The sequence below is a fragment of the Phoenix dactylifera genome, chromosome 10 (assembly GCF_051530095.1).
Source record: "Phoenix dactylifera cultivar Ajwa chromosome 10, Ajwa_hap1_PhDact_Kaust_v1.1, whole genome shotgun sequence".
In the NCBI taxonomy this organism is placed as follows: domain Eukaryota; kingdom Viridiplantae; phylum Streptophyta; class Magnoliopsida; order Arecales; family Arecaceae; genus Phoenix; species Phoenix dactylifera.
Genome location: NC_143199.1, coordinates 30,225,311 through 30,244,688, shown reverse-complemented (window position 1 = coordinate 30,244,688; position 19,378 = coordinate 30,225,311). Strand labels below are relative to the sequence as shown.

The 19,378-nt window shown below is 37.9% G+C and overlaps 2 protein-coding genes across 5 annotated transcripts; one reads left to right on the top strand and one right to left on the bottom strand.

The window, feature by feature from the left end:
- Positions 1 to 2,273: 2,273 nt before the first annotated feature.
- On the bottom strand, positions 2,274 to 4,524 carry LOC103698324 (glucan endo-1,3-beta-glucosidase-like). Of its 2 annotated transcripts, none has more exons than XM_039115450.3 (4): positions 4,326 to 4,524; positions 3,208 to 4,187; positions 2,792 to 3,077; positions 2,274 to 2,587 (listed from the first exon to the last, which is right to left on the bottom strand). In XM_039115450.3, exons 1-4 carry the CDS (start codon positions 4,408 to 4,410, stop codon positions 2,559 to 2,561), a joined length of 1,380 nt encoding a protein of 459 aa, XP_038971378.3. In that variant the 5' UTR covers positions 4,411 to 4,524; the 3' UTR covers positions 2,274 to 2,558. The 2 variants fall into 2 exon arrangements, with proteins under 2 accessions (XP_038971378.3, XP_008778544.4); XM_008780322.6 differs by having other exon boundaries at positions 2,792 to 3,074.
- A 1,655-nt stretch (positions 4,525 to 6,179) lies between these two features.
- Positions 6,180 to 17,657, top strand: LOC103698302 (WD repeat-containing protein PCN-like). 3 transcript variants are annotated; one of them, XM_008780306.6, is made up of 12 exons: positions 6,224 to 6,439; positions 6,544 to 6,688; positions 6,772 to 6,915; positions 9,063 to 9,369; positions 9,454 to 9,517; positions 9,741 to 9,854; positions 9,971 to 10,133; positions 12,741 to 12,894; positions 13,002 to 13,591; positions 13,907 to 14,088; positions 14,593 to 14,853; positions 17,054 to 17,657. In XM_008780306.6, the coding sequence occupies exons 4-12, from the start codon at positions 9,099 to 9,101 to the stop codon at positions 17,352 to 17,354; spliced, it is 2,100 nt and encodes a 699-aa protein (XP_008778528.3). In that variant the 5' UTR covers positions 6,224 to 6,439; positions 6,544 to 6,688; positions 6,772 to 6,915; positions 9,063 to 9,098; the 3' UTR covers positions 17,355 to 17,657. The 3 variants fall into 3 exon arrangements, with proteins under 3 accessions (XP_008778520.3, XP_008778528.3, XP_026657401.3); XM_026801600.4 differs by having other exon boundaries at positions 6,254 to 6,439; positions 9,191 to 9,369; XM_008780298.6 differs by having other exon boundaries at positions 6,180 to 6,688.
- Positions 17,658 to 19,378: the final 1,721 nt, after the last annotated feature.

Below are 19,378 nucleotides of genomic sequence, written 5' to 3'. Positions count from 1 at the left end.
ATCCATCATACATATAATAAAATAAATAAAAATTTAATTTTATTATTTATTAAATAAAATCAATATTAGTTAAGAGCATCTAAATCTAAACATAAATATCAAACTCATTATTCTTACTATTCAGAAAATCACTAACTACAAATTTATAATCAACTGAAGAACTAAAGTTTTGCTTTGCTATATAGATCACCAAGATTGCTATTGCAAACTCTAAGCTTGATCCATCCTTCGTTCCTATCGATCATATTTGTCTGGAGAGAAAAAAAAAATAGAGGTATATGAACTACATATGCTAATCCATAATTCTAAGAAATACATGATATTTTCACAAGCAAATTTTATGTACAGAAAACATAATCATTTGAAAATAAAGAGTGCAAGATCTACTTACAAATTCAAAAACTAATAAGGAGTATAAGATTTATTTATAAGTTCAAAAACTAGTAATGAGTATAAGATTTACTTACAAGTTTAAAAACTAGTAAGGAGTATAAGATTTACTTGCTTCTTTCGTCTTATATCGTCAAACTTCACTAGACGACTCTGTTAGACCTATTTAAAGACATTAAAAGTGAGATTAATTTCTATTCGAATTTAAATAATAAGAAAAGGAGACGGTTGGTCGGATGACAGTGTTCGACGGCTCGGGCAGATTAGGTCTAGACGATTAGCTCAATAAATCGAACTCAATCAAGCCAAGATCAATCAACAAGGTTCATCAATGAAAGTTTTAGGAATATTCAATAGGGTCGGGTGATCAGTCCATTAGGCAGCCCGGGCAATAGGATAATTTGGGGCCTCTTTTCAGAATCAACTCAGTTTTATAGATGCTAAGCTAAGATGACTCTTTAGAAAACATCGTCCAAGGCCCCTTCCAGAAACATCTCCCAATCCCTGCCGCCCTCCACTCGGAAGTGCGACATTTAGAAAGCATCATCGAAGGCCCCTTCCAGAACCATCTCCCAATCCCTCACCATCCCTCCACCCTCCCACCCCAATAAATTCCTAAACCCTTCCAACCCAGCCTAAACCTCTCCCAATCCCTAACGCCCCGCCCTGTGCGTGGAGTCTCTCCTACGGCAATTGGGTCCCAACACCATCGCCTTCTTCGTCCGAAAGCTAGAGGCTAAATCCCTAACCCCTTTCAACCCAGCCGTCGAAGATAGCGAGCTGCGTGGAGTCTCTCCTTTAGCAGTCGGGCCCCAACACCATTGCCTCCATCATCCGGGAGCTGGAGGCCAAACTCAACCTCGACCTCTTCCACAAGGCTGGCTTCATCCGCGACCAGATCTACCTCCTCCTCGGTCCCCACAAGGCCAAACTCATGGCGCCTGGTGAGGATGAGGGCTACGTTTGGCTGGAAGTGAGAGAGAAATCGTATGACTTCGTTGTAATTGGGGCAAAATATGGGGCCCGATAATAGTGTAGCGCTGATTAGAATGAGCCATATTAATTCTCAGTTCTCATCTATCCACTGCAATATTGTTTCTCGATCCAGTTCACCTGGGGCTGCCTTTTTTTTCATACTTTTCATTTGTTATGTTTCTGAGCATTTTCTTCTTATTTATTGCGCACTCATCTTTTTGGACAATGGTATGGTACAAACACTGGGGGAAAAAAGATTGGAACGTGGTTTGGGGTTGTGCAGGTCCCTAGTTTTGCTCGGAGTTTATTGTATGTGGCAATTGGTCCTTTATTTCATTTGCTTTACTATTTTATTCTCTTAAGTACCTCATAATTCCAAATTCATAAGTCTTAAACAAAGTGGGGTCATCAGCGTATGCTCCATTAATATATGGAGAGAAATTTATCTGGCTCATTTATAGAAACTTCATCTATTCATAGATATGTGCAGTATGAGCAGACAATAATTTTTTTACAGAACTCAAGTCCTGCAGAAAATGTTTATACATTTCAGCAAAAAATCTTTTTAAATATTTTTTTCACAAAAAATAATTATAATAACATTCTAAAACGTTGTTATAAAAAATATCAGTAGTTAAAGGCCAACGGTTTTAAGCATCACTCAAAACCAACACTTTAGCAACGCTTTTTAAGAGCATCGGCAAATTTTTTTCCACCCTTATATTGTCGACGCTTTTGTGATGCTTTATAAAACATTGGTAATAAAACTAACGACGCTTATAAGCGTCGGTATAGAAAATAAAAAACGTCGACAGTGCTTGATTTTTTTGTAGTCAATCAAATTTGAACAACCCAAACAATGGAATGTTTGAAGTAACCTGTAACCCCATGGCCAAATAAGGTTATAACATGGATAATCTCACTATTTCTAATTAGTAAATTACACTCATCAATGGGGATATAATTAAGGTTACAGATAGTAACTTTGCTCCAAACACCTTTACAAATTCCAACATACACAACTTAGGAGACAAGGGTTAGAAAAAAATACACTTGAGTCGTACTTACAGAAGAAAAGTTCTTCCAAGTCTGCAAATGTATACTTTATACGCTATATATAGCATACGCTTCTCCACGGCTTAGAAGAAGGCCAACTGCATTTTTGTAGTTGCTTTTTTCCTTGCACGCTATCATCAGGATCTATATATGCAGTTTCCGTAGCCTACAAATTAAGGAGCAATTTTTTATTTCAACTTTGAGTAGGTTTTTATGAGATGCAACCATGACAACGAGGGAGTCGGTATATTTAGCATAAGCTGCTCGAAATAATCAGTTGCATATGTTCTTGCACCGCCAATAGTAAGAAACCAAAAGAAATTAAAAATAAAGATCACCGAAAGAATGCTGCCTTAAGGGGCATGCTTACTTGGATCAATGGTGGAGATCACTCCGGTCTGTCCGAAATCACAGTCGAACGAATTCCTTCCAAAAGATTGGTAATACTCGTTCATAACGTAAGCAGCATGGCCTTGTGCAGTGTCTGGATGATAGCATGCACCACCTGGTCGTATCGGATTGCAGTCGATGCCCTGCGCGCAGACATACTCAATGTTCTCCTGCAGCGACATGACATCGGCGTTTGGTTTCGGAACGCACCACCTCTTCGCATCGGATGCCATGGCCATGGGCTTCACCTGTTGATCTCTGGCCTGCTAAAAGTTTTAAGAGTCCCAACTCGCTGCAATCACTTACACTGGACAACTAGAGGAATAATTAAAGATCATGCACCGGATTCAGTAATACTAGACCACGCAGTTTGTTAATTAGTAATCTCTACCTCACCTCGGTTCTAAGAATTCCAATGTCGTAGACAGGCGTCATATTGGGATAGAACAGCCCGAAGTTCCTCTCGGACGTCGGCCCGGGTTTGAGATTCTCGTTGAAGAGCGAGAAGATGTATGTGTCGAATGTTCTGTTGGGCATGAGCGGGGTGCCGATGCCAGAAGCCGCATGCCGCACAAGGTTCTTGTTGTAGTCCCGAGCACTATCCATGTCCGCGCCGACCTCCCATGCATCTCCCATTGATGGCCATCCGGTCTCGGCTACGACGATCTCGACGTCCGTGAAACCCAGGAGCTTCATTGCAGAGAAGATGGCGTCCAGTTGCGCATCCAACATGTTTGTGTATGTCAGGCCGGTATTGTCGTCCACCACGCCGGAGTTCAGCCGGAAAAGGGCGTAGTCGAGGGTATCACGAGTGGAGCCGAAGAAAGGGTACGGATTCACCATGAAAGGAGAGTCTGTAGCTCTTAAGAAGGTAAGCAACGGCTTCATTACAGCGGTGTCGTAGCCATCCTGAAATCTCCCAACAGATGGTGGGGCAGAAGCGGCAAGGATGCCGAGGGAGTGTGGCGAGGAGACCTTGATCTTGTGTTGCAGTGACGCGCCCACCAGGGCGGTGTGGAGGTTTTGCATGGCGGGCACGAGGCTCGCGATCAGGGATTTGTCGGCGGCCGACACGACCTCGTTGCCGACTAGGATGCGGGTGATGTTGGTGGCGGCGATGTAGGGGAGGATGTTTGCCTGGATCCAATACTTGGCGAAGGAAAGGTTGGTGAGGTTGGGGATGAGGTCGTTGGAGATGGTGACATCAATGGCTAGGTCGGTGTTGTCGAAGGCTTGCAAGGTTGACGGATCCGTATCGAAGAGCTTGACGCGGTCGATTACAGTGTTTCGAGCAAGAAACTGTGCCACCTGGGCTGGTGGGGGAAGATTGTTCCCAAGCTTGCCGTAGTTGACGCCAATGCCGGATCCACCGACAGCTGAAATGAACACCATGGAGCTGGTTAATTTCTTTAGGTTATTTGAGTTCGTAAGAGGAGCATTCCAACTATCCGAGACGTACTGTTGAAGGTAATGGAGAGAATAATGGTTAATATAGCATATATATATATATATACCTTCCAAGATGGAAACTGTGGAGAGGATCCAGAGAGTGCGGATGGCTGCGGGCATGGCTGTCGGAGTTCTTCCTATCGCCGGCATGGGGAGGCAAGAAAGACATGGGAGTGGAGAATGAGGTGGAAGAGGTAAGTGGGGACTTGATTTGTAGGATGTGGATTCTTTTCTTTGGCTTGGGGGGCCTTGATGCTCAAATCATCTAAACTGCTTTTGGTGGGAATTTGAACCTTTAACTTTGGCTTTTTGCCTTTCTTCCTTTCTTCGCATGCACTACTGGTATGCAAATTTGAAAGTTTTGGAGGACCCATGCAGTTGAGATACCAGCATTTGCTATAAAAATGTTTGTCGACCTCTCCTTTTCGATCTTTTTCTTTTTTATTTTTCTCGATGCAAAAGATGGGAAGACCCGTCAACCTAAGTTCTCTATTTTGCTGTCTTTTTATGAATTTCACGTTACAATTTATTGAAATCAAAATTTAAAACAAATAATTAATCTTTATCCTCAATAAATGATGAAAGATTGAAGACACGTTTGCTCTTTGAAACTCTCTCTGGCTTTCTATATCATCAGGATAAACTGCTGTTACAATTTCAAAAAGAGAGTCAAAACATTTGACCTTGTAAAGCCATATTTTGGAGTCCAAACACATCGCCTATTGGACTGACTTTTATGCTGAATGTGATAGATATTTATTTTTGATACTGAAATATACTGCCAACAAGGGAGATGGCACCTTGATAGTGTACTGTTCTATTCCAATTATAGAGATTTTGCTGTACGTTTATTCAAGATTTACAAGGAAATGGTCATTTCTGCCATTATATATATATATATATATATATATATATATATATATAGGTTAATATTGTAGAGATTTCTGACATCGTTGTTAATATTGTCAAGATTAATTTACTGAATTTTAGTACGCCATCTGATTTCATATGTTCATATAGGTATTTTTGTGTGAGGTATGATTCCATATCAATCGACTAATTTATCCTGGGTTCAGTAAAATTAATATATATATATATATATACATATATATATATATATATACATATATACATATATACATATATATATATATATATATACATATATACATATATATATATATATATATATATATATATATATATACATATATATACATATATATATATATATACATATATATACATATATATATATATATATATACATATATATACATATATATATATATATATACATATATACATATATATATACATATATATATATACATATATATATACATACATATATATATATAGCTAATATATAACATTTACACAATATTGCTAATAAGGTCGAGGACAACGTAGGGCCCAACATCGATAACCTGTACAGTTGGATGAGATCCATTATTTGCTGTTAAAAAATTATGTAATTTGAAAATTTTTAATCTATGCATTTTTCAGCCAATAAACACTCATATGTTGACATTTTTGACATCTGTTGTGCAATATATTTTTGGCCATAATATACCTAGGTTGGGAATCCGTTACTCAAAATCAAGCAGTCATATATATATATATATATAATATTAGATAAGCTGGACGGATCATCTACCATAAATATATTCAATGAGCTTAGAAAATAAAATATTATGGTGCGCGATCGGAACGGTTGACAAATTGTAATGGCCCACTCTTTCGGCCTAATGGGCCGTCCTCAAGAGGCCAGGCCCATTATAAGGGGCGTATAAAAATAGTCCAATCTGCAGTACTGCTCGATGGATATCGTCGGCCGTCGAGGATACGCTCGCTTGAGCTGCGAAATTAACCACTCCGACTTCCGCTTAGCCCAACCCGGACCCAAAGCCCACGGTAGCCGGAATGTACAAAGCTACAGTAATTTCGCCCTAAACCCCTCAAAGTTCTCTCCCCCAAAACCTTCAAAACCCTGAGCAGTGAGAACGCCGCCCGCTTTTCTCCCTCGCCTCTCGTCCCCTCTCGATATTCCCCTCTACTTGAACCCCACTTCCCTCGAATATTTCGATCTCTCTTCGATCGACTGATAGACCGAGGCCTTGGGCTTCCTCCTCTTCGTCCATGAACGCCAAACCTAGAAGGAAAAGAACGATTTTTAGTAGGTCCCGAGTGTTTTGACTCTCGAGGCTCCACTTCTCTTCTACGAACCTGAATCGCTGTTCTTTCATCTCCGTTATTGATGGAGAAACTCCATCTCTATAGGAACAGTTCGGTGGAGTGGAAGCCCTCTGCTGTGGTGGCCCTCGCCACCAGCGCCGACGGCTCGCAGGTTGCGGCCGCGCGGGAGGACGGCTCTCTCGAGATCTGGCTCGTTTCCCCTGGCTCCGTTGGATGGCATTGCCAGCTCGTAGGATCCCGATTTCTCTTGTTGATTTAGCATCTATGTTTTTGGTTTTCGTAAAAAGATTTGATCTTTTTTTTGGGCTGCAGACAATCCAAGGTGACCCTATCTCTAGAGTGTCTTCACTGGTCTGGTGCCGCCCCAGTTCGAAGAGTGGAGGCCCAGGCCGTTTGTTGTCCTCGAGTATAGATGGGTCAATCTCAGAATGGGATCTCTTTGGTTTACAACAAAAGGTTAAAGTTCTTTATTGTTAGTTCTGGCTCTTTTTTTTGGTCAAAATTGGTTCTTTTTTTTCTTCACATGATGTGACTATAATTTAAAGGTCCAAAGTGGTCATATGGTTTAGCATACTGATTGTGTAAATTGATTAAAAATGCTTTCTTTTATTTACCACCAATTTATGATGCAGATATGCTTAATATTGGTGATCTAAATGCTGTTAATGCGTAAGGTAACAACTAGAGAAACCTAAAGAATTAGTTCAACCACATCCATCGGCAATTTTACTTGCCTTCAGAAGCATTATTTGAAAGACACTTTTAGTAGTCATGCGATTCAGATTTTACTGATGAAGTATGAAAAACTTTGCAATTTTCAACAAATCGAAAAGAATGAAATGTTCTGATCAGCAATCATGATTCTTCCAAGGGACACTTTTGAAGGAAAATTGCAATTGTTTCTGCTTAGTTTAGTATGCATTATTCGTATTGGACAGCTTGAATGATACAGAGTAGAGCACATGGTTACCTAATTTGCTTATCAGGCAGCTAATTAAAATTTGATATGAAGTTAACTGATGTGCAATACAGTTACATTTTGCACATGCATATACTGGGTAAATCCTGGTTCAATGTTCTCATTCCACACTTATCAAAGTCCTCTTCATCTTAGTTGGGAAGTTGTGAATTAGGTTACTAGGGCAAAGCTTCTCTTTTGCCCCTATTTGAGGGCTGCTAAGTGTCTCAGGCCTTTTAAGTTTACAAGCAGCTGAGCTTTTAAAAGTCTTGGTTTTCATGTGGGTTACTATCTTGGAAAGAAACAGGATTGGACAACTTGCTTACAAAGCGAGTGTGGAGTGAATGTGCATGGAAATAATCTGCTTTATGGGCTCGAGAGGGATGCTAATTAAAATCTTTTCAGCATCAGCCAAGTTCGTGGTGATGTTGCTTATATGAAAAGATAATCCTTCCTGTGCAAGGCACTGTGAACAATATGGCAAATGTCATCTTTCTTACTACCCCTTTAATTTGTGACTGGTTTTATGATGTGGAGCATAATAGCATGGTCATGTCGTAGTAGTTGTGGAGGTTAGGAATTAATGGACATTTTAGAGTGAGGGAGCTGATATGGTAAAAGAATTGGTCTTAATGTTTGCCGTACCCATCGGCACCGTACTGTACCGGTATGTCGAACCTTTTCATAACATACAACGTACTGACACTGTAATAGAATAGTATTGGTACGGGGACTGGTACCAACACAGCAAACCTTGATTGATTTGCTATCAAATGCTACTCCTTTTAAGACTTGGCACCAGCTTGAGAAGCATTAGCTGGTTCTCACTTGAGAAACCTATTAAATTGCTATCCTTTTTCTGCACTTCTTCATTGCTTTCTATTCCCCGTCAAGTTGATATGCTTTCCCTTACCACTCTATAACAGGTAAAAATCCCTTTTCTGTACCACTTCATAGATTTAGATACTATTTCCTTTTAACTGCTCCTTCTCCCCTTCTCTCACCACATGATTCCCACATATTAACATTTTTCTGATCTTCTTGTCACATTGCCTCTTTTGTACATGCCTTGAAACATTGGGAGTGTGGCATTGAGGGGTGGAATGTTGTTAACTCAATTTCTTCATGATAACCACTAGGACTTGGTAGGGAGGGTGCACGAAATGTAGTTTTATGTTTTAATGTGGTTCTGCTTGTGATGCTTATAGATCAAGTTAAAATTAAATGTCTTTTTTTTTTTTTTTGGTACATCGGCGGCTCACACTTGACGAGTGTGAAGATGGCCAACAAAATCAGAAAACAAAATGCTGCGCAAAGGCAAATGTCTTTCTTTGAAGAAAGAACTTCTTTTCTATATTATGACCTAGCATCATGTCATGATCTTACCTTACCAGCCAAATAATAAGCATGGTTGCTACATTTACTTTTCTATTAAATGGGAAATTACACATTTATAACAACTAAAAGAAACAATCTAAGATTTTTAAAAAAATAACCACAATTTTGTTGTGGGCCATTCTTCTTCATACTGCTATTAGTTTTTTTATTGTTCTTATATTATAATAGCCAAAAAAATCTACATTGATAGCCATTTTATATACACTTCTATGATACTATGAGTGTCCTTTTCTTGTGGATCCTATAGATTGTACTGGATTCTGTTGGAGTATCTATCTGGCAGATGGCCATTGAACCTTCAGATAGTATAGTGCATTTAGGAAAAAATGACTCAGGGCTTATAGCCAATGGTTATGAATCTCATGGTGCTCACAGTGATTCTGAATCTGGTCAAAGTGATGACGACGACGATGACTCAGATGAACCTCATTCTGCAGCTATTGCAAGCAACTATCAACGCTTAGCTGTTGCCTGTGATGATGGTTGCATTCGCTTGTATAATGCCTTTGATACAGATGGACTGACATATATCAGATCATTTCCTAGGGTTAGCGGTTAGACTCATAAACCTATTCTTTCATTTTCTCTTTAAGATTTCCGATTCAAAAATTTTTGTAATTGTGTTTTTTTATTTACAGGGCGCATTTTGAGTGTTACATGGAGCCATGATGCAAAGTTAATATTTTCTGGGACTAATGATGGGTATGTTTGACTAAATGCTAGCGGTAAATCGATGATCCTGAATTTTCAATCTTGTTTTCTTTTAAAATTTGCAAGCTTGTGCACATCCTTCTATGGATGCATGGGTTATGGAGTTGGTTAAGCTGGCATCTCTCTCTGTCTCTCTCTGTTTGTCTGCATTCTCTTATTTAAAAGAAATATTTCTTTATTATTTAATCATTTTGCTTATTTATGACTATTGTAGTTTAATAAGATGCTGGGATGCTATATCTTTTCATGAGGCATATCGCATCACGGTTGGGCTTGGTGGCTTGGGCAGTGGACCTGAACTTTGTGTTTGGTCATTATTGTTTCTAAGGTAGAAGTTAGTTAAAATCAATATCTTGTGTAGAATCATTGGTCTTGCGATATTCAATTTTTCAAATTCCTTTATTATAGTTGAATTGACCCCCCTCCCCTTGAACTTATGTTTAGGTGTGGGGTCCTTGTTAGCGGAGATAGTACTGGGAGTGTTCAGTTTTGGGATAGTTGTCATGGAACTCTTTTGCAAGCTCACACTTTTCATAAGGGTGATGTGAATTCTCTAGCAACCGTTCCTAGTCACAACAGAGTGTTTTCTGCTGGTTCAGATGGACAGGTACGTTGTTTTATTACTGCATACCATTAAGTGGCCTTGTTATATGCTGTATTATTGAAGTGGACATGAAATCTAATTTCTTCTATCTTCTACAAATATATCATGCATATATATATATATATATATATGTATGTATGTATGTATGTATGTATTCACATTGTATAGCTTGTGCCTCTTTTTTTACAATCTTTTGTTGATTAATCTTGACCTGCAGCATAAATAGTGTTAGATGAAATAATAAAAGTATCCAGTTCTAAAAATAAAGGTTTTGGACCACAGTAGCAACTATAGTGATATAAACCAAGATTCACTGTATTAGTACGTACCACCCCATACCGGCTGTACCATACCGCACCAATAAGAAACTGACTATATACCAATCATACTGAAACTATAACAATATGTACCAGTGCCGGGTTTGGTACTAGGATTGCAAGGCTTGATATAAACTTAACAAACCGCGCTATAAAGTTATGGAAGAAACTGATAGGAAAGACAATATTAGAAAGTGAAAACAGTATGTAATAATCAGGTTCCTGGCCTTAAGATAGGAAAAATAGTCATGAAAGCTATTGCGTGCTTGCTTAGATAATTGATAGATTTCAAGAAAAGGAAATATTATATGCATAAATTTTAAGAAAAGAAGATTAATATGATGTGCGTTTATTTCTGGTTAAGAGGTATATTATAGTGAACCATGATAGATAATTTGGTTGGAATGAAAGAGAAAAGGTATATTTAATGGTTTTATATAAATTGTTAGGGATGAAGGTGCAGTGGCCAGTAACTAGTGTAGGTTGGTGAGTTAGGTTTGAAGTTGCAGAGTCTATACCACAGTTTGTCTCTAAGCGCATACTTTGCACTTTTCATTACCTAAAATCAATTGAGAGGTGTCAACAGGTCTGGTATAACCAGATCTGAGCGTGTCATGTTCCATTGATGACTACTCGTTGGCTGGGCTAGGTCATTGAGCCTTGAATTTATTTGTCAATCAGAAAATGGTAGTTCTGTAAAATTCATGCCCTGTTTTAAACAGATCCTGTTATAACCAAAAGCTGTCGAGTAACTTTTCAAGCACAGGTCTATATTATAGATTTCGTCCTAAACACATGCTAGAGCTAGTCCTGCCAATTCATAGCCCTAATGATTAGCAATAGAAAGCACAATGAGTATTATTTGCTCGTGATATTGTTGTTAACTAGTAAGAAGAATGATTCAGTGCTGAATTTGAATTTGAGGAGGAAGTCTTTGAATTGTTGAGAAATAAATACAAATGAAGTGGAGAGTACTTAATGGCAATTTAATAAAAATAAAAATTGATCTAATTCAATTATGGAGGCAGCAGCAATCTTAGTATTGGTAAACTTGGCTATCTTGTAACTATTAAGATAGTAATGGATAGAGGGTCAGGTATTTCCAATAGAAATAAACTGATTGGATGACGTGGTAGATTGCTATGCCTTTTCTGTAGTTATATCTTGAAAACTAAAGGGAAAAATACTGACTAATCATTCCCTTTGCAGAGTTGGATTTGCGTGTTAGATTCTGAATGATATCTCTGACCCTATATGACTGCACTCTGTAAATATATAATTTACTCATCCATGGTATGAGTCTGTTATTGTAACAACCTATGGCATATTCAGTGCATATATTAGGTGTTGCCCCCTGGTATTTGTATTATGCTATTGCAGCAGCCATAAACTTGCTGCATAAACTTGCTCCATAAACTTGCTTCATAAATTTAGGATTGTATTTTATGTGTAATTTATAAATGATGCTATCAGTGATGCAGATGCCCATACAAGCAGTAGCATGCCTAGGTCATATCTTCATTTTAGCTGTGTCTCGCTGCCCTAGGTAGTTCATGACTTCATGTTATATTGTTTCTCTCATTCTCTAACATGATTTTAACCTGGGGGACTTACTATACGAGAACAATTAGATGTATACTTTACAAAGAATTTCACATCAGCGAACAGAATATGTTTGAGATAAGTTATTAGAGAACATTAATTAGGCTTGTAGTCCAAAATTTGCAGTAGGCTTTGCCTTTTGTTGATTAGTTAAATCTCCAGTAATTACTTCATTAATCATCTTACATCAATGATCTACATATATTCTTGATGTTAAATTTGCAACTGTGAAAAGGTAATAAAAATCTAGCAAGTGGAAAGCTTTGTGTAAAATCAGGTACACTGGCTAAGATAATTCGAATGATGTATCTTAACCTTTAACTGTCAATACATGTCTCATCTGTCTGAGATTGGTTATATGGATCTAAGTTTGATTTATCTATCAAATTCTTTCCAATGTTTGAGTCTCAACCTGATTTATCCCTTTATAAATTGGTGATTCCTGGTCAAGATCATTTTGGTTAGAGACGGCTTTTCCAATGTTTGATTCTGAACCTGATTTAGCCCTTTATAAGTTGTTGATTCCTGGTCAAGATCATTTTGGTTAGAGACGGCTTTTCCAACTAGTTGGAACTTGGAAGGGCAGTCAATCTTGGTTATATAATTGAACTCATGTAACCAAACCGTGTAAAGTATCTTTCATATAGCTGTTTTTTATTTGATCATGTTAATAACTCTTCTTGATGTCCAGGTTATTCTTTATAAACGCTCCAATGAAACACTTGGTGTTGGGAATGACGAGCTTCCTAAGGAACAAATAATGAAATGGGTGTATGTTGGGTATAGAAGAGCTCACACTCATGATGTCAGGGCCTTGACAATGGCAGTGCCTATTTGCAGAGAAGGTTGGTCGAGATGACCCATTAGTTAAGCTTCAGTTCTGTCAGCTTTTGCCTTAAGTTGTTGTTGAACTTACATTTTGATCCTTCTCCATGTCTGTTTTCTTTGACAGATGCATTACCTGTTGAAAAGGTTCCTAGGGTCCGCTGTCAAGAGAAGCCTATTGATTTCAGTTATCACAAATGGGCACATTTAGGTGTCTCCATGCTTATTTCTGCAGGTGATGACACCAAGCTCTTTGCTTACTCTGCCAAAGAGTTCACCCAATTCTCACCCCATGATATCTGCCCTGCACCTCAGCGGCCATCAGTGAAGTTGGTACATGATACTGTTCTAGATGGTGCTTCAGTGTTACTTGTCCAGTCCTCTGTGTGGTTAGATGTTTTTCTTGTCAAATTAGATGGTACTGTGGCTCTGAGTGTGTCTTCTGGAAGAAATACAATAACACAACTTTTGGCTCGTCTTAAAAGCAAGGGATCCCGAAAAATCATATGTAGCACCATATCCAGCACCGGAATGCTTTTGGCGTACTCTGATCATGTGAAACCCTGCCTCTTTGAATTAAGGAGGCATAAAGGTGGAAAAAGCAGGTGGTCTATTGACAAATTGCAGCTACCTAAGGGATTGCCATATGCACACTGTATGGTTTTTAGTGTTGATGCCTCTCGCCTGATGATAGCTGGCCATGATAAAAAAATATTTGTAAGTTCCTTAGTCTTTGCCATACCTCTAATAGTCTAGCATGAATCTATTTAGCTGTAGTATTGGTCGGCTGGATATTGCCCTGGATTAGGCACTTTTTTGGATCTTTTTAAATTCCTCTAAGATGTTTTGCTATTTTAATGGCCCAGCCAGATTTTAATGTGCTTGTTTTGTGCACGTGTGTAGGTTTGGTCAGCTACCCTTTTACATGCCCTGTTACTATTGTGCACCTGTTAATAATAATATTCATTTCATTTATGATATACTGATCTATAATAGGTTCTTAATCTTGTTTCCTTTTCTTTGGGACAACAGGTAGTGGATGTGAAAAAATCCGAGCTGGTGCACACCTTTGTCCCTCAGCGAAAGGTGGAAGATATGAATTTTCCACCTAGTGAACCTCCCATAACAAGAATGTTTACAAGTTCGGATGGGCAGTGGTTGGCTGCAATCAATTGTTTCGGGGACATTTATATATTTAATCTAGAGATATATAGGTAGGCAATGTTAGCTATGCTTGACCATTAGAAACTATTCTATGTTCTATTTCATTTTCTTAAAAAACATATAATTGCAGTTAAAGTTGCATGCATCACTAATTAGGTATTTTGATATTTGTGAAAATTGATTAGTGTTAAAGCAATTCCGAAGGAACAAGAGAGGCAAATCCATTGTAGTTTTTCTGTTTAGATTACTTGATTCTGTAATATACTCTTTTACCGGTCTTGTACAATATTTGGATGGGTTAGGAATCATACTTGTTTAACTTGTCTCATTCTTGTTGTGTGCAAAATAAATTGTTATCTTCCCCAAAATCTTATTTCCTGAGTATGCTTGTCTGGTAAATAGTAATTATTCTTTCTGTATTTAGGATATAGGCTTGCGTGTGATAAATATCTTAGTTATGTTAAACAACTGCAGTAACAATTTGCACTTTAATCATTTGTACATTTGTTAATACCTTCAAGGTCTATTGACATGGGTTTAAATTTTGTTTGCAGGCAACACTGGTTCATATCCAGGTTGAATGATGCTTCTGTTACTGCTGGTGGTTTTCCTCCTAGGAGCAGCAATGTTTTTGTCATCACAACATCTTCAAACCAGGTATATGTGTTTGACGTGGAAGCAAAACAGTTAGGTGAATGGTCAAGGCGCCACACTTATCATCTACCTAGAAGATTTCAAGAATTTCCAGGGGAAGTGATTGGGCTCTCCTTTCCGCCTTCCTCGTTCTCAACTTCAGTTGTTGTATACAGTGCAAGGTATGACCGGCCTTAGTTATTTTTGCATGCATGCATTTGCTTTAATTTCCTTGAGCTGTATATCTTACACATTTCCTCTAAGTTCCTTGGTGATTCTTTTTATTTTTATTGTGTTTGGCAAGATTATTAAAATACATCATTTGGTGAGAAATCTATGGAAAATTCAGCCTTCATTAAGTTTTTTAATGTATGTATGTAAATTACCCTTCCCACGAGAGTGGTTTGGTTTGGTGTTATACACTATGCACTAGGATGTGTCGAATTGGCAGGTGCCAAGCTAGCTTACTGGGGCACATTCTCATCATGTTATCAACTCTAGGCATTCCGAATCATACTTTGTGTTACCTTCTGCTTGCCTGGAGCCTTTGGATTGGTGTCATAGTGCATATATTTTGTGTGTGGACACATCTGAAACACTCAAAATCTGTAGTCAGTCGGAATTTATGTAGATCTTAATCACTGCAAAACTCATTAACGAACGTCTCATTTTTCTCTTCGAGAGTGAAAGTTAGGCAAAACCTAAACACTTCTCATTAAGGTAGTGAAAAGAATCACCCTTGAAGGACACAAAAGAAACAGAACAAAGGAAGATAGAGAGAACAAAGACCAGGAGATTGTCTGCATCACCATCCTCCTCAATTCAACCACCTACGAGAGCACAGACCTCTCCAAAGTCTCATTCCTCTTACAGAACCAATCTTATCCACTCATCAGCTCTAGTTTGCTAAAGAGCCCTTCCTCTTGCTGCTTCTTGCTAGACACCGAACTGAAACAATCTATGAGCTATCGCTTTATTTTCTGAATCTGAACTAGAATTTGGCACGTGCGAGGTGTGAAGAGGAAAGTCTTAGTGGCTGTGACTTAATGTGTTTTAGTTGGAATTGCTTCGGTTGATCAGATGTTGACCCGTGATCATATAGTGTGCCCTGATGGTTCCTTCTCATGACTGGAAGTTATGGCAACTCCCATGGGATAAGAGTTCCAAGGATTCTATAGGCAAGATAAGAATCTTGATGTCGAAATGACTTTGTACATTGTGAAGGTCATGATTTTTTTTAAAGTTCCGATGATCAAAGTTTTTCATTAATAGAGGCTTGAAGGGAGCTTTGTTTTTGTGGCTGCAATTTAGGATCCCTTGAAAATAGGAATCAACCAAGCCATGTAACTGACAGGTCCCTATATTTGTTCCCTTTTTTTGGATTTATTAGCCAGCTACCTTTTTTCTCTAGATTACATTTCATATTTTTCTGAGAGGGGTAAAAGTAGATGTCATCAGGCTTTTGCGATGGGCATCACATGGCCGAACTCTAAGCATTTGCTTTGCATTGCAGTGTAGATAATGTCTAATGGCAAGGTCTTCTTCCTGCTAAAAGTTCTCCAGTTGCAGTCTAGCCAGGTTCAGGATTAGTACATTCCAAGTTTCTCTTCCTGGTTTTCAAATTCAGACCTACTTTATCCCTCATAAGGCAACTCTCAGCAACGATGGCAAATTCACAACTAATTTTTGCAAATATCATGCCTCATGTGAAATTTGAAATTGATTCCTGATCATGGTTTTAAATAACAGTGTTAGAACCATTACAACGGCTGTCATGATGATTTTAGCTAACCCCCCTTTACATTATTGAGATAAATAAATAATGTGGGAAAATGTAACGGCAGTTATTTTTCTGTTATTTCTCATTATAGCTTATTGTTAGCATAAATAATGGCTATTATTTTCCCGTGTACCTTCTTTTAAATAAATCAATATTTTCAAAATTAAATTTTTTTCCTTCCAATTCCCTCCAAAAGTGATTATACGGTCGGAAAAATAATATTATGTTATCTAGCAAAAAGCGAATGGAATGACAATGCAGTTACTTTTTCGGTTATTTCTTGTTATAACAGCCCATATTTCAGTGGTATTCTAATAGTCGAAATTTGAAAAGTTGCTTTCTGAGGCAAATAATGGCCATTATAACCATTATAATAGTGATAATGAGCTATTTAAAACCCTGTTCCTGATTGCATGAATCTATGCATTTCACTATTTCCTCATTTAAATGATGAGGGGAAAGGGTTTTAGCATCTCTATTCTGTCCAAGGAATCATTAGTATGTTGCAAGATTAAGGCCTGACTCATGTTGCACTCTGCAAATTCAATTATTTATTACTCTCTTTGCTCACTTTTTTGCTCCTAATGTTAATATACATGCAGGGCAATGTGCTTAATTGACTTTGGGATGCCAATCAATCAGGAAGATGGTGAATATCCAAACGGTTCAGATCTATTGAAGTACGATTCTAGCAAAAATGCAAGAGCAAAGCGGAAACGAAAGAATTTTGATCAAGAATCCAGCCCAAATAAGAATAAAAATTTTGATTTTTGTGCATTTGGAGACCCTGTTTTGTTCGTTGGTCACCTGTCGGAAAATAACCTTTTGATACTAGAGAAGCGGTGGATGGAGGTTGCCCAGAACTTTGATGCCCCCGTCCATAGACATATTTTTGGAACCTAAACTGGATAATTCTACCATTTTACACAGCAACTGAGTCCTGCTGGATCCAAGGTTCCCATTTTTATTCATTCAGCTCAGCGGCTACGGCATCAAATAGTATGTTCTGTAAAAAATTTACTAACATTTATGGGCAGTTGGCCATTGAGATTTTGTATTGTGGGAGAAAGGTGATACCTTATTGTTTTTGTGAAATGAGCGAACCATCGATTTCTGCGTCTGTTCTTGATCTTTTTGTTGTTGTCCCACTTCAAGTTAGATTTAAACTCCATGTTCCATGGCATATGAAAGGGCATCCTTATTCTCTGTTGGGTGTAGCCAAATTTGCTCGATTTTGTATCTCTCTGTTTTTTTATCCTCTTCAGGTGCCGAGTGGCTTTTCAATTCAAGAGAAGGGTGACCAGAAAAATGATTAATTTGAGCAACTGCAACCAAATGAAGTGAGGTTATGGGCTTATGGCCTTTGCGTCTTCATTAACATCACCTCCATACGGCTATACCTTAATGGTGGACCCAAAAATAAGTGTTAGGTATTGAAAATTTATTCATTATTTTATCATTTATTTGGTATGTTTTCAGATTATTTTTTCAAGTTAAGTTAATGGATTCAAAATGTCATCTTACGAACAATGGCATACCTAATATTAGCGTGGGAGAAGAAAGATGGGTTTGATGGTTTTGCGTTTTAAGTAGTAATCCTCCTGATAAACCTAACCTTTTCGGTATGTCATTCAACTTCTTGAGGGAAAACCTTCAAGAAATGCAGCAAATTGATTGCCATGATCAGCGTCAGCAGATGACTCTTCTTTTATAGCACTTGCCAAGAAGCCATATTTCACTGGTCAAGCTCAAAGCATCACCCTAGTAAACACTCCTGGAGGCAAGCCATATTTTACTGGTCAAGCTCAAAGCATCACCCTAGTAGACACTCCTGGAGCCAAGCCATATTTCATTAGTCAAGCTCAAAGCTGCTTTTTTTTTTCTTTTTTGTTAGGATGGGCAATTCATATCTAATGAGCACAAATATATTTAATAAAGTCAGAAAACAGAATATCTCGCTCCTTTTTGGCTTAAATAAAAACAGAAGAAGCTTTGATAGGCTTACTGCGACTAGCTTTTGTTCTAATTTAGCAGTTACTGCATCTTTATCTGTAGAACCAGCTAACTGTACTGCAGGAAATTCTGAAGCCAGTCCTCTTAGGCAAGTCCATCGTCACCTCGCCATAAATGCACAAAAACAAGTTTCCCAGAAACAAAGGCTTAACAAGAACTAAGAACGTCCAAATGTATGTTCTCATGCCGATGTCAAAACAGTTAAAGCCATCAAAGAAAGGGCCAACATCATTTACTACCCATGCCTAGTTAATCTCTCATGGCAAGTTTTTTCTCGATGGTATATGGAAACACTGTAGGTGTAGGAGAGTGGGTGGCATTGCATCCATGTGAAGAATTATTCTGGTGTTGAGATATTTCTAGTCCCATCAAGATATAAACTATGTTAATAAAAAATCATAGATTTATAGTAAATCTAAGACTCCCAATTATCAAAATATACTGTGAATAGAATGCAGGAAAATTTAAATTATTCAGATATTTCTATGTATGATTGGTTATTCATACCATGCTTTCATGGATGTTTAGAAAGGATAAGTTGCATGTTGAACTGTTCATTGATTTATGGTTCCCCTTTCACTTCTTGGCATGCATGCTTTATACTTTTACCAAACACTTGGTTTGAAATGATGACAATTCTCGGTTAATATATTTTATCTGTTCAAATCTCTGACTAATCTCAGAGAAATTATGTGACATTGAAACATGTGTTGAATTACATGGGAAAACTGAATTCGTAGGGATATGCCATTTGTGTATAACTATTTTTGTGCATATGCTTAAAGAATCACAAATAAAATATAAGATAAATATCATCCTATTTATCACATCCAGATTGATAACCCCGATTCATAGACTAATCAATAGCAGGCCCAAAAGGTAATGGTAATCCAGTATGGATCGAGTACCAATGA